At 44.9% G+C, this 19065-nt stretch overlaps 1 protein-coding gene across 1 annotated transcript; it reads left to right on the forward strand.

Moving 5' to 3' along the window:
• The first annotated feature begins 778 nt into the window (after positions 1-778).
• On the forward strand, positions 779-13751 carry Gja1 (gap junction protein alpha 1). Its single transcript, XM_028868361.2, has 2 exons — positions 779-988; positions 10832-13751. The coding sequence occupies exon 2, from the start codon at positions 10845-10847 to the stop codon at positions 11991-11993; it is 1149 nt and encodes a 382-aa protein (XP_028724194.1). The 5' UTR covers positions 779-988; positions 10832-10844; the 3' UTR covers positions 11994-13751.
• The last annotated feature ends 5314 nt before the right edge of the window (positions 13752-19065 follow it).

Raw genomic sequence — 19065 nt, forward strand, 5'->3', positions numbered from 1 at the left:
TCTGACAGCTCACTACAGATTTAAATGTTAAAATGTTGTCATGACTAGGCCTGAGATATAAATTTTCACTTCCTTGGAGATCTGGTAGAGGTCAGTATCAACATTTCAGTCAAAAATTATATACATGATATATTGTAACACGTATCTTCTGGTGCTTAATTGAAAGAACACGTAAAAATACCTAACTCAGTCCAGAAGCGGCAGGGGTAGGCACACCACCACTCACATCTGGTTGTGAAATGCCTTTCCCATGCCCACCGCTTCTTTCCTTTGTTAATTGTCCGTGTTTAAGAGGAAGAGAATTAGGTCATAAGAAAGATCACTCACACCCACCTCAAGCTTCACACAGCTTGGGCAACACAGAACAAGTCCACACTGGTTAGCCTTGTCTCCCCCGTTTTAATGTATTGTACTTGTTTTTTTTTTTTTTTTTTTTTTTGGTTTATTTAGTTTAGAAAATGTAATATAAAACGTACATGGTCTCGCTTTCCCTGGTCATCTGGTGAAGCCAGCGCCAGACTCAAAAGTTTTTAAATCTGTGAGGAGTCACAGCCAAGTAGTGGCGGAGGTGGATTTGGGGCTGTTTTCTTTCTTTCTTTCCTTTCTTTCTTTTTTTCTTTCTCTCCAGCACGTTCAGACTACACTTTATCTTGACCCGGCTGCTGCTTCTGCCTGCTCAGCCCCACGCTCACCAGCCTCCTCCCCGCCTTTCCTTCCTCCCTCCCCTTTCTCCTAGCCCCGCCTTCCAGTTGAGTCAGTGGCTTGAAACTTTTAAAAGCTCTGTGCTCCAAGTTAGAAAAACGCTTTTACGAGGTATCAGCACTTTTCTTTCATTGGGGGAAGGCGTGAGGAAAGTACCAAACAGCAGCAGACGTTTAAACTTTAAATAGACAGGTCCGAGAGCGTAAAGCTCTCCTTTGCTTTGACTTCGGCCTCCAAGGAGCCTCACCGCTTTGGCGCGCCGGCTTCGCTTTCATTAAGCGAAAGAGTAAGTTTTTGAAAAGAAAAAGAAAAAAAAAAACCCACTTTACCTATTAGCGTCTTCTTCTGTAAGGAAAACTCTCCTATTGCGGTTTATAAATGCGTTGTCACTTTGCCTTATGATACTGCCAGCCGAGCGAGGGACTTCAAAGTGCCTTTCATCGCCACGTGCTGGCTTAGATTTGGGTTGTTTAGAAAGTTTTCCTGACAATGCAACAGGTAAAAGACTCAAACTTTTCCAGCCCGCGTAAGGAACCAAGTTACTAAATGTGGCTCTTTGTCGCGGAGCCTAACTTTACTTTTGCATAGTTACTAATCGGGTAGGTGTTGCGGGAGGTGGGGGCCGGGTTGGGGGCAGAAGCGTTGGGTTGGACATTTCCGTCAAGTTTGCTTAGCGTGCCTCCGATAGTGTTGGGCACTGCGTGCTTTTTTTTTTTTTTTTTTTTTTTTCATATGGAAATACTGGCCGCCGATCTGCAGCCTTCAAACAGCAGATCCCTTTTGTGACAGAGTGCTTTGTTAAGAAGCTGCGGCTACTTGACTTCCACGTGGTTCCTTCTTTAGACTTTTCAGGATTAAGCCAGAAGATATGGAGATCAGGAGGCTGCTGTTCCGGCCAACAGTGGTTACTTTGTGCAAGCCCGCGCGCAGCTTGGGGATGAACCCCTTCTTTGCACGCACCGCCAGCTTTTAACTCCACCACGCTGGCAACTCCGGGGCAGGGGAAATCTTGAATGGGGTGGTGGTGACTTAGAGGAGCGTTAGGGGAGAAACGGGCGTTTTAGAGTGTGTGTGTGTGTGTGTGTGTGTGTGCCAGGATGCTTTTCCAAAATCAACTGCTAAAACACGAGCTCCTAGAAGGAATTGGGGAAAGGCACTTTCTGAAGCCGCACTTGTAGAGGGAGCTACCCCCCTCCCTCCTCCGCCTGCCTGCGGAGGAGACCTGTAGCGACTTCGGAGCTGCTGGGACAGTTTGGAGTTGGCGCTAAGCACCAGGCAAAGATGATGTTAACGGGCAGCTTAAAAGGGGTCCGTCTTAAAGCCTTTTGTGTTTTGTTTTATTTATTTTTATCGGTAACACATTCTGTAAAGCACTTTGCCCCGAGTTCATTCTGTCCCGCCTAAATCCAGACGGAAATAACTCAGGGTGAGTCTGTATTGAAGTTCTTGGTTTTTTTTGTACCAGATGAGGCTGAGAGTCGAACCGAAGTGAAAGCTTTGGGGGGTGGGGGACGTTGCGCGGGCCGGTCCTGCCATCTTAGCATCCCGAGCTCAGCTCGCGCTCCCCGCAGCCTCCGGGCTTCGCGGTCCAGACCTCGGCCCGCGGAGAGGGGGAGGGGAGACCGGGCTCGCCGCCCGTCGGTCAAAGAGCAAGCGATCGACTTAATTCAAGTTGAAAGTCTTAACGTCTCCCCCCTCCCCACCACCCTTCCTCACCCTATTCTCCCTAAACTCGAGGGGTGCAGCCCCTGGGAAGGGCCTCTGAACACCTAGGGAGCCCCGGTTACTGGTCAAGGCACTTGTAACACTCGTGGAAACTCTTGAAATTCCCTAAGAATGAGGCGGGGCGGAAGAAGGAGGGGCCAAGAAGACCCTTCGAGAAACCGTGCGGCAGGCTCCTGACGTGGGCTGAGGCAGATCCGTCCGGGATTGGGAAATTCAAACCTTGAGTTCCGAGCAGAGCTCTCGGGTTCGTGCCCCCCGGGTCCACCTAACGCTCGCTGGGCACGTCTGGCAGAGCCTCGGACCGGCGCTCCCCAGCCCGCGCGCGGAGGCGAGCTTCCCTTCCCTCCCCGTGCTGGGTTTCGGGTGGGAAGAGCAGACTAGAGACCTAAAAAGCCCACCGGGCTGTGTTTGGAGGTGGGTTTCATTTCCTTTGTTCCGCCATCAAAGTACTAAGTGACTGAAAAGTGGTAAATCTTACCAATCCAACGGCCAGCAGTGTGCCACGAGGAAGCTTAATGTTATTATTACTTTTTTTTTTTTTTTTGAGGAGAATTGCTGAAAATAAAAGCCTGTGGAATAGAATATGCTAATGAGGACCTAGATTCTGCTTGGTAGGCCGAGTTGAGTGAAAATGAGCGCAATTACAGACCGTACATTCTGTCCTGGTGAGGTGTTGAATTCTCAATTACTGGACTGTGTCTCCCTAGTGTGTGAAAGCCACCGTCCTTGGCCTGCGGCCCCCGGTGGTCCGTGCTTTGATCTCCCACGGTCTTAACGCCTACCGTATTTTTCTAGTGCCCCTTAGAAGTTCTTCATCATCGCTGCTGCCCCCATCATCTCATCCCTCGCAGTTTGGGATTCCTCCTCTCCTTCCCATGACCTTCCATGGGAAGTTTGGTTCGAAAGCCAGCAGCGAGCAAAGGAAGGCTGCATTTCCTTCCAGATAGGGAGCAGCAGCCTTTGGTTAGGTACTTAGACGGTTCCAATGCAGGCACAGAGAGAAGGGGATGGCGGACACTGCCTTGCTTTAATTATTACCGTATGCAGAGGTGTAGCTCGGCGTGAACTGTAGAAACTTTATATACCCCGAGGGAAGGGAACGATAGGAAAGTCACCCACTGATTAATACCTGCGACTCCACCTTTCCTGTTCTAACTTCACTTCAAGATTCTGTTTGACTCTTGATGTGTTGGGGCCGATCCAGCTCAGCTCAGGAGAGAGAATGTAATCATCTTGTGTATCATTAACGTCCACATTCAGTATAAATACACCCAAGCTTACAAAAAAAAAACTTCCAGCTACTTCTAGGCAAGAAGGTGCGAATGTGTTTTGAGTTTTTGGGATAAATGATTAAACCCTCCACTTTCCATGACTGTTAATTTACCATGTAGAGATGTGTGAGCAAAATACCTTTTGCCAAAATTCAACCCATGGTTAGTTCTTTAGGTAACTTGCCTGAACTTCATGTCTCAACTTTTCTAGCTGTTTACAATTTTTAGAAACTATGTTGTTTGAACAGTTTTAGTTACTATTTTGTTATAGAAAAAGATACCAAATTATTTTATCATGGTGGTAACTGAAAGCATGGAATACATGAGTTATCTCATGGAGTGCTTACTGAGGCAAATACAATTTCTTCTTTTTTTTTTTCCAGACAAGGTTTCTCTGTGTAGCTTTTGGAGCTTTTCCTGGAACTCATTTTGTAGACCAGGCTGGCCTCGAACTCACAGAGATTCACCTGCCTCTGCTTCCGGAGTGCTGGGGTTAAAGGCGTGAGCCACCACTACCCCACCAAGACTGTTCTTAATATATTTGGGCATCCTAAACCTGTGTTTACATGCTCAGAGTAACAGCATTGTTTAGTAAGCTATCTTTGGAGGTGGGTGTGGGTGGAGGCAGACGAAATTAACAAAAAAAATGATGGCTTTTTCAAGTTACTTGGATGGCAGTTGAATATGGCTTTTAGTCTGCAGCTTTTAACTCCCTCCATCCCCATCCCTAAAGTTGACCGAGCAACCTTTAGCAGGGCAGCTGGGTGGCCGGTGGTGAGCAAAGGCAGAGATTGTCTCTTGGTTTACCATCTTCCTTTGGGGTGGGGTCCTTTAGCCACAGTTTACCCCATTCTGTGGAGTCTGCTCTATTTTGACTGTTCAGATGAGGATGTGTATGTAGGCAGGACGGAAAAACTGTCTGTTCCATATCAAATTCTGTGAGACTGGGAATATTAGAGAATCCCTAACAAAGGAATCGAGGTAATCTGAATGAAGCCTGTGTGTCAGCATTTGTGACAATGATTATATAGGTTTCATTGACAAGAGCTAAGCATATTCTCCCGGTATGAGGTTGCAAAGGTTGAGTTGTCTGAACTGTGATGTTTTCTGTGGTGTGCTTATTCAGATCACCTCTAGATTCAGGCTGTGTAGAGGTATTACATTAGCTGGTTAACATCAGCTCTGCTCTCCTATTCAGAACCATCTCCCCACACTGGTCATTCTTTAAGCAAGCATTTCAGGTAGACTGCTTCTCTGATTTTTGTCCTTTGTTACCTTGAAATTGTGTGTTGCCATCTGTCAGAACTGGGGGAACACAGGGGCATTCCTTGGGTCTTTTCACCACCATTGAGGTCACATCTCCTAAACTTAAGCAGCTCAACTTGGGTGTGGTGGTGCATGCCTTGAATCCCAGCACTTGGGTGCCAGAGTTTGGGGGCCTCTGAGTTTGGGGCCAGCCAGATGGTGTACAGAGTGAGTTCCAGGACAGCCAAGACTACACAGAGAAACCCTGTATCGAAAAAAGAAAAAAAAAAATTAAGTGGCTCAAAATGATTGAAGTATATTGTTTCAACTAACAGCAGTCCTTAAGCAAAACTGTCCTTTGAAATTTTAGGCACTACTTCTGGGTGATGGGGTGGGGGGAGGGGACACACAATTAACCTTTGCTTTAAGTGTATGAGTGGTCTTGCCTGAATGTACAACATGTGTGTGCCTGAAACCCACAGGTTCAAAGAGGGTGTTAGATCCTCTGAAGCTACTGAAGCCATAGATAGGCATGTGGAGAACCAAACCCATGTCCTCTGTCTTCAAGGGCAACAAGCACTCCTAACTGCTGGATCATTTCTCCAGGCCCTCTGGCTTTTTCAAAGAAGATTTTGGTTTATTTTGCTTTGTTTTGAGGCAGTCTTGCTTTCGTAGACCTGACTCTGACCTTCACTTTGTCGAGATCCATCTGTCTCAGCTTCCTAAATGCTGAGGTTACGGCAGATGAGAGTCCCCCCAGTTCCCTCCCAGGGTTCAGATTCTGGAGGATCCCGACAGTATGCAAATGTGTGACGTGGTATAGAGGAAAGCTGTTTAAAAAAATAGGACAGGAAGCAGGATATTCCGGGACCTGGGAAAGGACCCTTGCATAGTTCCTGCTCAGGAAAGTTTGCTAATGAGAGCTGAAATGAAGAGTGTAGTGCGGAGCTGAGATGCAAATATTTTGGCAAGAGGAGCGGCCGGAAAACTTGAAGAGAGGTGAGTCAGGCTACATGCTAGGAAGCCGGGAGGAAGCAGTCAGAGTCTGATTTCATCTTGAAGATAAAGCTTATCTTTCAAATTAGATTCAGGTATGTTATTCATGTGTCAACTGAAAGTTGCCTAAACAACAACCCAAAAAATCCATCTGTCTGTGGTTGGAAATAAACAGGGAAAGTCACAATTGAGCATTTGGTATAAGGGGCAGGTTTCCTTATAAAGCTAAAAAGAAATAGTAGGAAAGTTTGTATTTTAGGAGTTTTAGGAGCATACAGTTTTTTAGACTTAGCATATGATATTGGACATGGTGATGATACACATCTTTAATTTTGGTGCTTGGGAGGCAGAGGCAGGTGGGTTTCTGAGTTCAAGAACAGCCTGTGCTACACAGACAAAAAACTGTCTCGAAAAAACACAGCCAAAACCCACAATGGAGCTGGGATAATCTCAGCATTTTGGAAGGCTGAAAAGGATAACCACACAGGCTATCCATCCAGACATGAGTTTAAGGCTAAGGTGACGGGGTGGGAGTCGTGGCAGGCCGGAACACACACTGAGCGATAACCTCCTCCATTACATTGTCTATTAAGTGACTTTATCAAGAACTTCCGTAGACATTTCCTCATGTATTTCTAGAGAGTATAATTTTACATAAAACATTAAAGGACCTTCATCTAAATTCACTTTCTCTCATTCTGAGATGGTTGCTAGCCTAGGAGGTGGTGGTACACGCCTTTAATTATAGCACTTTGGAGACGGAGGCAGGCGAGCCTAGATTACATAGTGAGATTTCTCAAAAAAGAAGAATGCTGCCAGCTGGGCATGCTAGCACATGCCTGTAATCTCATCACTTGAAGTAAAAGCAGAAGGGCCAGGAGTTCAAAGTCACCCTCGGGTACAAAGGAAACCCAGTGCTAGGCTGAGCCCGACCCTACCTCAAAAGATGCTATTAAAGCCCGCTACAGTAATCGGTAATTTTATTTCTTACTCATCATAGTTGTCTATCAGAAAATTTCTATACAATCAACAGTCAATTATCACAGTTGAAATATTACTGTGATACCAAGGGCATGCAATTTGACCGCATCTTCTACAGGATGCTTTGTTAAGTCTCTAGGGAAAGGGACAGTCAACTAGTTTTATTTCAAATGTAAAGTCTTTTTAAGACAACTCATTTAGGTTAAACAGTTCCATTCCTGTGATCTCCGGCAGTAGCAGAGAGTGACTGACAGAACAGAGGGGCCAAGGGTGACCTCAGTTTGCAGGTGGCGGAGCTCTGCTGTCCCTGAATGTTCTGTACCTCCGACTAAATATTTAGACACTCTGGCCTTCTCTCCTTCCCAGATGTTCTGCCACTTGGAAATATTTTTGGGCAGGGAAACGCCCAAACTTCTGAGGAGCCACTGTTTGGTCTCCTGCTTGCCTACAAAATTTTACTTCAGAACCACCTGGGACATTTGTTTTAAATAGTAATCAAAACAAAACAAAACAAAAGATGATTTCTTGGGCCTTGCCTTCCAAAGCTTCAGATTCATTCCATTCTTGAGGGCTGGGCATGTATGTCAGCAAATGCTGTTGTGAGACCAAGGTTCTAGAGCAGCTGTAAAGAGACCGAGTGGGTCCTTGTGAAGGTCACACTAGATGGTTGGGGCTTGGAGCATCTGGCCTTGGTGATTGTGTCTAGCAAAAGAAAGTGATTTAGGAGACAGAAAGTACTAGAAGAGTGGCTGGCCTGGTCTCTATCAAGAATCTGCTGTTAAGGGCTGGGAATCGAGCTGAAATTTGAATGAGTGCTCATTTGGGCTCGTAACCACAGCAGAGCTGTAGGCAGGAGGTCCAAGGCCATCCTGTGTATAACCTGAGGATAACCTGGGCTACATAAGACCCTGACTCAAAGGGGGAAAAAAGAATAAAGAACCTATATCTGAGAATTTTGCACAAACCATTATCTTAGACCATGTTATAATTGCGTTCTGGGCTACATAGGAAGTACACTAGAGGCTACTCAAGAGTACATAGCAAGACCCTATGCTGAAGAACCAAAATAATTTTTTTTTTTTGGTCTGGATGATCTCTAAGATCCGGAAAAGTGAAAATATTAAAGTCTAGAAAAAAGAACAGCCAGTGGATAGAACTGTTGATTGGTAACAGTGAACAACTAAAAACAGAGAGGTAACTAAGTTTGGAGTCACACGATGAGCCATCCCATTAAGCATTATTTGATGGTATCTATGATGGTGGTAATAACAGGTGTCTACATGTTACAGGAGCTGGAGTGCCCAAATTGGATAATTCGTATCTTATTCAGATGAAAGGCTGTAACTCATTAATGCAAATGACTGCTGCGTGGGTGCTTCAAGAAAAGGCAACTTTGCAATTAAATTGCTGGTGCAATAAAAAAGAAAGAAAGAAAGGAAAACTATTACCTAGAGAACCGACTGATGACCTAGTTCACATGCCCTGGCACTGGGAATACTTTTGAGGATTCTCAGAATTATACAAAAGTTAAGTTTCGTACAGCCGGGATATAAAGAATTTAATAATGAACTCCCACCAGCGTCCCTCACTTGTATTTCCCTTTGAAGAACGGGGATGTGCTGACTCAAAGCTTTCGTGGTGCCCAGTCTGCCTCTGAGCACCCTGCTTGCCTTGATCTTATTGCTGTGCGGGATCCTGATGAGATGTGTGCAACCATCTGATCAATTTGTTTTCACCGCCCGCCCCCCCCCCCAAACAACTGGCGATCTGAGCAAAAGCAGATGACCCTGGCAGAATATTATAATTCTTTACCAACAGAAGTGGGGCCAATTTACACATCATCACATAGAACTGTCTGGATACGGCTCCAAAAAATTCTGTTGTTTGTTTGACCCTTGCGGACTACCCTTCAGTTCTAGTCTAGCATTTTCTGCTAAATTAGAGGCTTTCTCTTTTATGTTCTCAAACCATTATACTGTCTATCACGATTAAATTATTCCCTTCACTTCAAGCCTTTCCCTGGCTTTTTAACTCTGGACCCTGCCAGCCCTTGCTCCTCTTTGATTACACTGCATATGCCGATTTCACAGTCTGAAATGACCTCCCGAAAAGTAGGAGGAAAGATCTTTCCTTCTGTTTATGGTTGTTTAGAAAATGTTATTTGCCTGGACCTTCCCACCCACCTCTTCTAGTTTTGGCAGGAGTCTGGTCATCATCAGAGGTACCCATGGAGCCAGGAGAGATTCACAACCCCAATCCTCCCTCAGGAGCTGGAGGCAGGTCATCCTTGACTACCTCTGTCCTGCTACTTGTGGCGTTGTCCCTGGCTGTCAACCTTGTTAAAAAACTGTGTGTGTCTACATTGTCTGAACCCTCAGAGAAACTTTCCTCTGCCTTCAGAGCCTCTGTGTGATCATTGGAATGTCTTGGTCTAAGGACCACGGGTTTTCTGGGTAGGCAGGAAGCTGTTTCCAAAAATTTGAAGGGAGGTTTTCTCCTTCTGCCATGTGAGTCCGTCCTGGGGCTCAAGCTCAGGTTGTCTTGCCTGGTGGTTAGAGCCCTCACCTGCTAAGTAATCCATCTTCCCATTCCTGCTTTGTTTTTTGAGATGGAGCCTAACTTTGTAGCCCTTGCTGGTCTGGAACCCAGGCTGGCCTCATTGGTAGTGATTCTCCTGTTTCTCCCTGCTGAGTGCAGAAGTTATAGGCATGCACCGCCACCCCTGGCTAGGTTCAATTGGATGCTCTGATTCAAGGCCCAAAACTTGCCAAGAGAACTGGAAAAGGCAATCTTTTTTTTTTCTTCTTGAGAAAATATTCTTTTTATTTGGTTTTTGTGACAAACAAAAACCCAGGGTTCCTCTGTGTAGCCCTGGCTGTCGTGGAAACCAGTCTGTAGACCAGGTTGGCCTTAAACTCAGAGATCTGCCTGCCTGTGCTTCCTGAAGTCCTGGGATGAAAGGCACTACCACTACTGGGCTGAGAAAAATAGTCTTGATATGGTCCTTTTTCCTCTATCAAACTATTAAATGGTATTGAGACAAAGTGAATTCAGTGGAAATGTGGATGTTAGTCTGGAGATTTTTATTCAGGCAAAGTGGCAGGATAGCCTCAAACTCAGCAGTCCTCACGCTAGATAGAAAACAGACCAAGTATGGGAGCACATGCCCAGAATCTCAGGAGGTGGAGAGAGGCAAGAAGAGCATAACTTCAAAAACAACCTGGGCTAATACAGGAGGCCCGTCAAAGAAAGGAAGAAGTGTACAAATGTCCTTAACACAGAATGCATACAAATTGCATGCCTGATATATCAGGGAGAAACATTTCAGAGTGAAATTAGGACTAAGACAATATCCTAACATCTTGGGAACTAGGGTTAGTTGCTATGTAAGGCCCTGTAAGTCCTTTCCCAAGTCCTTACTTAGATCCCTATACTTTAATTATACACAACAATATTTTGCTTAGGCATGCACAGCCAAGAATTGTCCTTGTTTATCAGACGAATAAAATAAGCATAGGCAGCCAGGATGTGGTGGCGCATGCCTTTAATCCCGGCACTTGGGAGGCAGAGGCAGGTGGGTTTCTGTGAGTTGAAGGCCAGCCAGGTCTACAGACCTAGCTAGTTCTAGGACAGGCGGGGCTGTTTACACAGAGAAGGCCTGTCTGCGGTGGTGACAGCTAGGAATATATCCTCCCACAGGTTGGCACTAACTAGGTGCCGTTATTTCTCTGACTTAACCTCATCTTTGGAAAATACAGCCAGGGTTGCACTTGAAGTTTGGTTTGGTTTGGCTTGAATCTGCCTTATTTTGATAGTCGCCTTAAGAAAAAAAAATTTTGTGTGTGTGTATATATATGCACCCATTTGTGGTCTATAATCACTGAGTTGCTTTCTTCCTTTTTTTTCCTTAGGAGGTGCCCAAACATGGGTGACTGGAGCGCCTTGGGGAAGCTTCTGGACAAGGTCCAAGCCTACTCCACGGCTGGGGGGAAGGTGTGGCTGTCTGTGCTCTTCATTTTCAGAATCCTGCTGCTGGGGACCGCGGTGGAGTCAGCGTGGGGTGACGAGCAGTCGGCCTTCCGCTGCAACACTCAACAACCGGGTTGCGAAAATGTCTGCTACGACAAGTCCTTCCCCATCTCTCACGTGCGCTTCTGGGTCCTTCAGATCATATTCGTGTCCGTGCCCACGCTCCTGTACTTGGCTCACGTGTTCTACGTGATGAGGAAGGAGGAGAAACTGAACAAGAAGGAGGAGGAGCTCAAAGTGGCCCAGACGGACGGCGCCAACGTGGACATGCACCTGAAGCAGATCGAAATCAAGAAGTTCAAGTACGGCATCGAAGAGCACGGCAAGGTGAAGATGAGGGGCGGCCTGCTGAGAACCTACATCATCAGCATCCTCTTCAAGTCTGTCTTCGAGGTGGCCTTCCTCCTGATCCAGTGGTACATCTATGGCTTCAGCCTGAGTGCCGTCTACACCTGCAAAAGAGATCCCTGCCCCCACCAGGTGGACTGCTTCCTCTCGCGTCCCACGGAGAAAACCATCTTCATCATCTTCATGCTGGTGGTGTCCTTGGTGTCCCTCGCCCTGAATATCATCGAACTCTTCTATGTCTTCTTCAAGGGCGTCAAGGATCGCGTGAAGGGGAGGAGCGATCCTTACCACGCCACCACCGGCCCACTGAGCCCCTCCAAAGACTGCGGCTCCCCCAAGTACGCTTACTTCAATGGCTGCTCCTCACCCACAGCCCCGCTCTCGCCCATGTCTCCCCCTGGGTACAAGCTCGTTACTGGTGACAGAAACAACTCCTCCTGCCGCAATTACAACAAGCAAGCCAGCGAGCAAAATTGGGCTAATTACAGTGCCGAGCAAAATCGGATGGGGCAGGCCGGAAGCACCATCTCCAACTCCCACGCCCAGCCTTTTGATTTCCCCGATGACAACCAGAATGCCAAAAAGATGGCCGCTGGACATGAACTCCAGCCGCTAGCCATTGTGGACCAGCGACCCTCCAGCAGAGCCAGCAGCCGCGCCAGCAGCCGACCTCGGCCCGATGACCTGGAGATCTAGAGAGAGAGAGAGGCTTGAGCATCAAAGATGATGCCACTCGATTGTGGAGGAGAAAAAGGGGTGCTTACAGAAAGTATACCTGGGGTGTTCATTTTTGTTCCCATGGAGGTGGTACTCAACAACCTCAGCGATGAGGCGTAGAAAAACAAAGACATTACAATACCTAGGTTCCTTGGGGGGTGTTTGGGATAGCTGGGTGGCACAGGTGGGGGATAAGGGAGGTACATATTGGTAATTTAATGTAGTTGATTCGAAGAACTTCAATTCTAGTTAGAGTCACATTGGGTGACTATAGATAAGTAAGGGCTTTCTCTCTACCCCCAAACCGAACCTTAAGAATGGTTCTGTACATGTGAGTGAGTGGGTGATTTTTTTTTTATTTTTTATTTTTTTTGTTTTATCGAGAAACTGAAATAGCTTTTGGCCAGGAACCCATACTTCCTCAGCAACGAGTTTTCTTTATGAAATGATAGGTTGTCCTATGTCCCTGCTAAAACATTCCAGTGTCAAAAACTTGTGGTTTTTCAGAAAAGCATTCTAGGCCCGACCCTTCAGGTGTGGGTGGACCTTGTGCTACCATTCTTAATTCTCATTCTTAGTATCAGTTCAAAGTTCAGACAAGGCTCAAAGAAAAAGTCGCCCATGGCAATTACATCCCCGTGGGTTCTTTTTCACATCTGTCCCACCTTGTGTGGTGTTACCATAGAGCCCATACATCATCCTCAGCTGTCCCTTAACATTCACCAAATGGTTTCTGTCAACATTTCCAATACGGTCGTAATGTCATTTAAGCGGTTTCTTTTCAAGTTAGAATCAGGGAAGCAAGCCATGCTCAATATTTAACAATTCATTTCTATGTGTGGGTGTGCATGTGTGTAAGAGTGTTTTTTATTTGTCATTATTGGTACAAGCAGAGGCAGTACAAACTCACAAATGCAAATTTGAATCTAATGCACATGGTGTTCAAATTTGAACCTTCCTCGTGGATTTTTGTGGTGTGGGCCAATATGGTGTTTACATTATAGAATTCCTGCTGTGCGAGAAAAGCACACTTTTTCCCTAAAAATTTTTTTTTCTCCATGTGTCCTATTATGGATACTGGTTTTGTTAATTATGTTTTCCCCCCTTCTTTTTAGAATGTAGCAGTAATGCCATTACTGAAATGAATGATTTCCTTTCTCTGAAATATAATCATTGATGCTTGAATGATAGAATTTTAGTACTGTAAACAGGCTTTAGTCATTAATGTGAGAGACTTAGAAAAAGAAATGCTTAGAGTGGACGATTAAATGTGCCTAAAGGAATTTTGTAGTAACTGGTAATTTGATTTTTGTCCTACTTAACTACACATTAATTCAGAACTTGTCTTCTGAGTTTAACAGCCTTTTATAGCGACGAGTAACTTCGATGTGTGCACTAAGATTTTATTTCAAATACAAGAGGGCCTGAAGGGGGTTACAGCAGTGCACATGTAACTAATTTATTTGAACTATATGCTAAAGACATCTACCAGTTTCTTCAGATGCCTTTTTTTAAAAACGCGTTACATATGATTGGTGAAATGTTGAGTATCATATTTTTCTTATTGCACGTGGGCTACATAAATGGTTTTGTACAATGAAAAACTAATGTTTGACATTCCATGTTAAACTACTGTCATGTTCAGCTTCATTGCATGTAATGTAGACCTAGTCCACCCAATCATGTGCTCGGGAGAGTGTTCTTTATTCAATAAAGTTTTAATTTAGTATAAAGATAGCCTGGATGTCTTGTATGATTTAAAAAAAAAATTATTGCATTGATTCAAGATTACCAAAAATAGGTCTAATGACTATCATGTCTTAGACTAATAAAACTCATGATTTTTTTTTGAAGTGGATTTTGGTATTTTGCCTGCCTGTATGTCTGTGTTCCATGTGTGTGCCTGGTTGCTTACAGTGACCAGAAGGTGTCAAGTCCTCTGGAACTTGAGCTCCAGATAGTTGTGAGTTGACATGTGACGTGTGGGTGCTGGGAATCAAACCCAGCTCTGTGAAGAACAGCCAACTACTGATCCATCCCTCCAGCCTTAAAGTCCATACTTTTAAGAATATTTAAGAACAGTATGCAGAACTAAACAGATGGCATAATTAAAAAAAAAGGACAATCATAAGCTATATGATTGTGCATCATTGACTTTGGAACTTTGGGGTGATATTTTACCTGAGAAGACAAAAAGTCTATAAATGTTCAATTTGGGATACAATTCCAGGCTCCACACTGTGCAAGCCTCTGCGGTCTCTTGCCACAGCTCCCTAGATGTGTGGGAGACTACAGGCCCAACCTAGTGGTTACAGCTTTTGGGAGGGCTATCTACACCAAAACCCAGACCTAAAAATGCCAAGAAGAATGAACTCTGCGAAGGGACTGTGATTCTGGCTAATTGATGTTTCAGCCATAAAATGCAATATAAAGACGAATAGCTGACTACAGTGATCTCAAACACATGGGAGCTGGAAGCAGGGGGAATGGCCCCAAAATCAAGCCTCACTTGGGCGTAAAAAGTTAAGTGTGTGTTTATGGACTTCACCACACTTTTGTAGTCGCCTCAGTCAGAAGGCTGAGGCAGGGCTGGCAAGATCGCTCACCCAGGTCAAGGTGTTTGCTGAGTAAGCTTCACAGCCTCAGTGTGATCCTAAGAGTCCGTGGTAAGGATGAGATTGATTGACTTCTGTGGTGGTCATGTAAGCATGGAGATTTAACTGTAGAGCAGAGGCCCTCAACCTCTGGGTCACAACCATTGGGAAATAGATTTCCGACGGGCATAGGAACCGAGGCACCGCTCAGTGGCAAAATTACAGTTATGAAGTTAGCAGCAAAAATGATTTTCATCAGGCGGCGGTGGCGCACGCCTTTGATCCCAGCACTCGGGAGGCAGAGGCAGGCGGATCTCTGTGAGTTCGAGGCCAGCCTGGTCTACAGAGCGAGATCCAGGACAGGAACCAAAACTACATGGAGAAACCCTGTCTCAGAAAAGTCAAAGATAATAATTTCATGGTTGAGGGTCACCACAGCATGAGGGATTCATTAAAGGGTCACAACATCAGGAAAGCTGAGAATGTCTCTTGAGGAGTGTTTGCCTAGGTTTCAGGGGATTGGGGAGAGGGGTCATAAAAACACTTTAAAATGTCACAATGGTACCCAGTGTGCTACATACTAGTTTTAAAAATATAATGAAGTTTAAAGGCATTCCTAGCCACCTAAGATTGAATCTAGCTTGGGGTATACTAATATGAGACCTTATTTTCAGAAGAAAACCTAAAATGGGGACAAAAACAACAACAAAAAACCAACTAGTCATGTGATCCAATATAAACATTTCACTCATTGCTTCAAGGCTTTAGCTGCAGACTGAGTCCCAGTCCATCCTGACTGCAGACTGAGCCCCAGTCCATCCTGACTGCAGACTGAGCCCCAGTCCATCCTGGCTGCAGACTGAGTCCCCTCAAAATAAAAACCCTCGGTTGCATTTCCAGCCCAAGTAAACAATCCTTGCATTATGTGTGCAGAGTTTGAACACTCAGAAGTACACGAAACAGGGTCAAACTTACTGTCATCTATCTCTTCACGCTCCTCAGAGGACAGCAGAGAGATCCTGATTTGCAGAAGAACCTTCCGCACACATACCAACCACCTCTCAGGTGTTAAGTAGCATCGAATGATTGAGTGATTTAGTTCCTGTCCTCAGAAGCATACAAAATGAATCCCTCCAGAAACTGGGAACATTTATGTTCTGTTCATTTTTCTAATATAAATAAATATGGAGATGATAGCAATGAATTTTTGGTTGAATTCCTAGTCCGGCCTTAAAGGCTTGTGCCACCACATCCAGAAAAACTCTCCAAACTTTAAAAAAAAAAAAAACTTATTCTTTCTTTTCTCTTTTCTTTCTCTCTTTCTCTCTTCCTTCCTTCCTTCCTTCCTTCCTTCCTTCCTTCCTTCCTTCCTTCCTTCCTTCCTTCCTTCCTTCCTTCCTTTCTCTTTCTTTCTTTCTTTCTTTCTTTCTTTCTTTCTTTCTTTCTTTCTTTCTTTCTTTCTTTCTTTCTTTCTTCTTTTTGTTTGTTTGTTTGTTTGTTTTCGAGACAGGGTTTCTCTGTGTAGTTTTGGTGCCTTTCCCGGATCTCACTCTGTAGACCAGGCTGGCCTCAAACTCACAAAGATCCGCCTGCCTCTGCCTTCCAAGTGCTGGGATTAAAGGTGTGAGCCACCACCGCCCGGCTTTAAAAATATATTTTTTAATGATTTATTTATTCTTATTTTATATGCTTTGATGTTTTGCTTGCATGTATATCTGTATGAAGGTGTCAGATGCCCTGGAACTGTAGTTATAGACAGTTGTGAGCTGCCATGTCGGTGCTGGGAACTGAACCTAGGTCTTCTGGAAGAGCAGCCAGTGTTCTTAACAGCTGAGCCATCTCACCAGGCCCTCCCTAAGGTTTTTGTTTATTTGTTTATTTTTTAGACAATTGACAATCATGTTTTCTATTGCTATCATTTAAATTCAGGATTCAAAAATATAACGAGGCTAGTGCTGTAGGCCTGTAATCCTAACTACTCAGGAGGTAGAGGCAGGGAGATGCCTTCAGAAGCTGACTGGGGTAGTTTAGCTAAGATGTAACTCTATGGTAGTGTGATGTAATACAATGGACAAGCCCCTGCCTATATTCACAAGGTTATGGGTTCAATCTCCATCACCACACACAACTTTTATTTTGTATTTAAAGATTTATTAGTTTTATTTATGTACACGTGTGTGAGGCTGTGTGAGTTTATGGGTACCACATGTATATACAAGTGCCCACGGAGACTAGAGGGCATCAGAACAGGCGGTGAGTCCACGGATGGTGGGTGCTGGGAACAGAACTCAGGTTCTCTGCAAGAGTCATAAGAGCCGTTAAATGCAAACAAGCCGGGCGGTGGTGGTGGCGGCGGCGGCAGCGGCGGCCTACCCCTTGGCAAGCTGATTTTTGAGTATGAGGCCAATCTCGTCTACAGAGCTAGTTCCAGGACAGCCAGGACTGCACAGAGCAACCCTATCATAAAAATAAAATTAAAAAAATAAATAAAACAAAAACAAACCAAACACAACAACTGTTAAATGCTGAGCAATCCCCCCCACCCCCCTTTACACCATTTTTAAAAGGCCATAGAAATGTCTCCTATCTTTAGACACTAGAAAAGTCCAGTCCAGCTCCCTTGTTTTGTTCAGTGAATTTTCACCTTAGTCTCTAGAGATTTGGGTTAAGTTTCCAGGCCAAAGGCTGTCCCTTTATCGTATTTTAGGAAAATTGCTCAACTTCTTCACCTGCCCAGGGTACTAGGTCCCTACCCACACATTACCTCTTCTAAAAATTCCAGACTTTGTTTCCAACGTGCCGAAACAGCTGAGCTTTGTGCTTAGAGGGAGGAAAAAAATAGTAATAATGAAGTTGGAGAGCTTATTAAAATCTTAAAAGTGAGTTTTCTCCATAAACGGCAGTGCACCAACGGTAGGAACATATTTATAGGCTTTATTGGCTCCTCACTTCTGTTTTTCCCTTTTCTTAGTTGAGGCAAATATAATTGAGCTCCTGATGTGTAAAGTTGGCGGCTGGCAACCTCCAGAACTCAAGGGGAGACCCGGAACGAACCGCGCCAAACTCGGCGGAGAAGGCAAGAAAAGCCGGGTAGCCTGTGGAAAAGATCGTTCATTCGGAAGTCTTCAAAAACGGTGAATTTTAAGTTTTGTTTTGTTTTGTTTTTGTTTGTTTGTTTGTTTGTTTTTTCGTTGTTTGGTTTTAGTTTTCTTTCCGCGATCTCCAGATGTTTCTGGGAAATGTTTACTTGAGTTCCGATGTGTAGAGAAATGTCAGTGCCAACACACTTTCTTGTTGAATATAAACAGTCCTGGGAGGCACCCCCATCCCCCTGCCCCACACCCGACACACAATACACCACGAAAAAGGCAAACCCTCTGCCCCAGACATTTGGTGCACTGAGCCACCTGCCCCCATGCAGTGGGGTGCACAATGGAACCTTTTGGGGAGTTTCTGCTTACACCCTGGTCTGGCAGTTACTTTTTAACCATGCTGATCACCAGACTTAGTAATGATAGTGTAAGAGAGATTTTCATTGCTATGGTAGCAGAGGCCAATACCATTATTTTGTTTTATTATTAAATAAAGCCATGCATGCATGTCTCGAATCCCAACATCAGGGAGACAGAAGCATGTGGATCTTAGTGAATTCAAGGATAGCCTTATTTGTATAGTAAAACCCTGTCTCAAGAAGAAGAAGAAGGAGAAGAGTGATATATATATGAATTTATCCTAGCCTGATGAGACGATTTGGCAGGTAAAGGCGCCAGTTGCCAAGCCTACCAATCTATCAATCATTCCCCAGGACTCACCTAGTGGAAGGAGGGTACTAACTCCCCCAAGTTTATCTTTTGGCCTCTATAAAAGTGCAGTGGCAGGAATTGTCACATACATACGCACAAATATATAAATAAATATAAAAAAAAGTAAATTTATACCGTCTTTAGGCACAAACTAAGAAAACGACTCTGGGTTTAACTTGCAACCCTTTAGAGAAGACATGAGTAAACTATCAAGGTTCGTTAGACAGAACTGGGACCCTCACCTCCAGCCAGAATGCCAGAGTCTGAATGGCCAGGGCTTTGGAAGACAGATGTTCCCGACACAGCTGTGGCTCAAGTTCAAATTTTTCCCAACTCAGAGCAACTAGCATGCGGCTGACTGGAGTAGTTCTCCAGCATACCGACCTCAACTCAACCGAGCTACTCACTGTGTGTCAGTGAGAACGTGAGAGACACTGTCGGGAGAGCTTGAGGCAGTGTTTATGCCCTCATGCTGTGACAAGACTGTGGCCACAGCACTTGGGAGGCAGAGGCAGGTGACGCCGGCAACTCCAAGGCCAGCAGCCTGGGTCACCCAGTGAGTTCCAACCCAGCTGGGGCTACGGAACAGGACCCTACCTCAAAAACCAAACCAAAAAGGAAGCGTGGTGGAATATGCTTGCAATCCCAGTATGA

Source organism: Peromyscus leucopus, chromosome 8a (assembly GCF_004664715.2).
Source record: "Peromyscus leucopus breed LL Stock chromosome 8a, UCI_PerLeu_2.1, whole genome shotgun sequence".
Lineage (NCBI taxonomy): Eukaryota > Metazoa > Chordata > Mammalia > Rodentia > Cricetidae > Peromyscus > Peromyscus leucopus.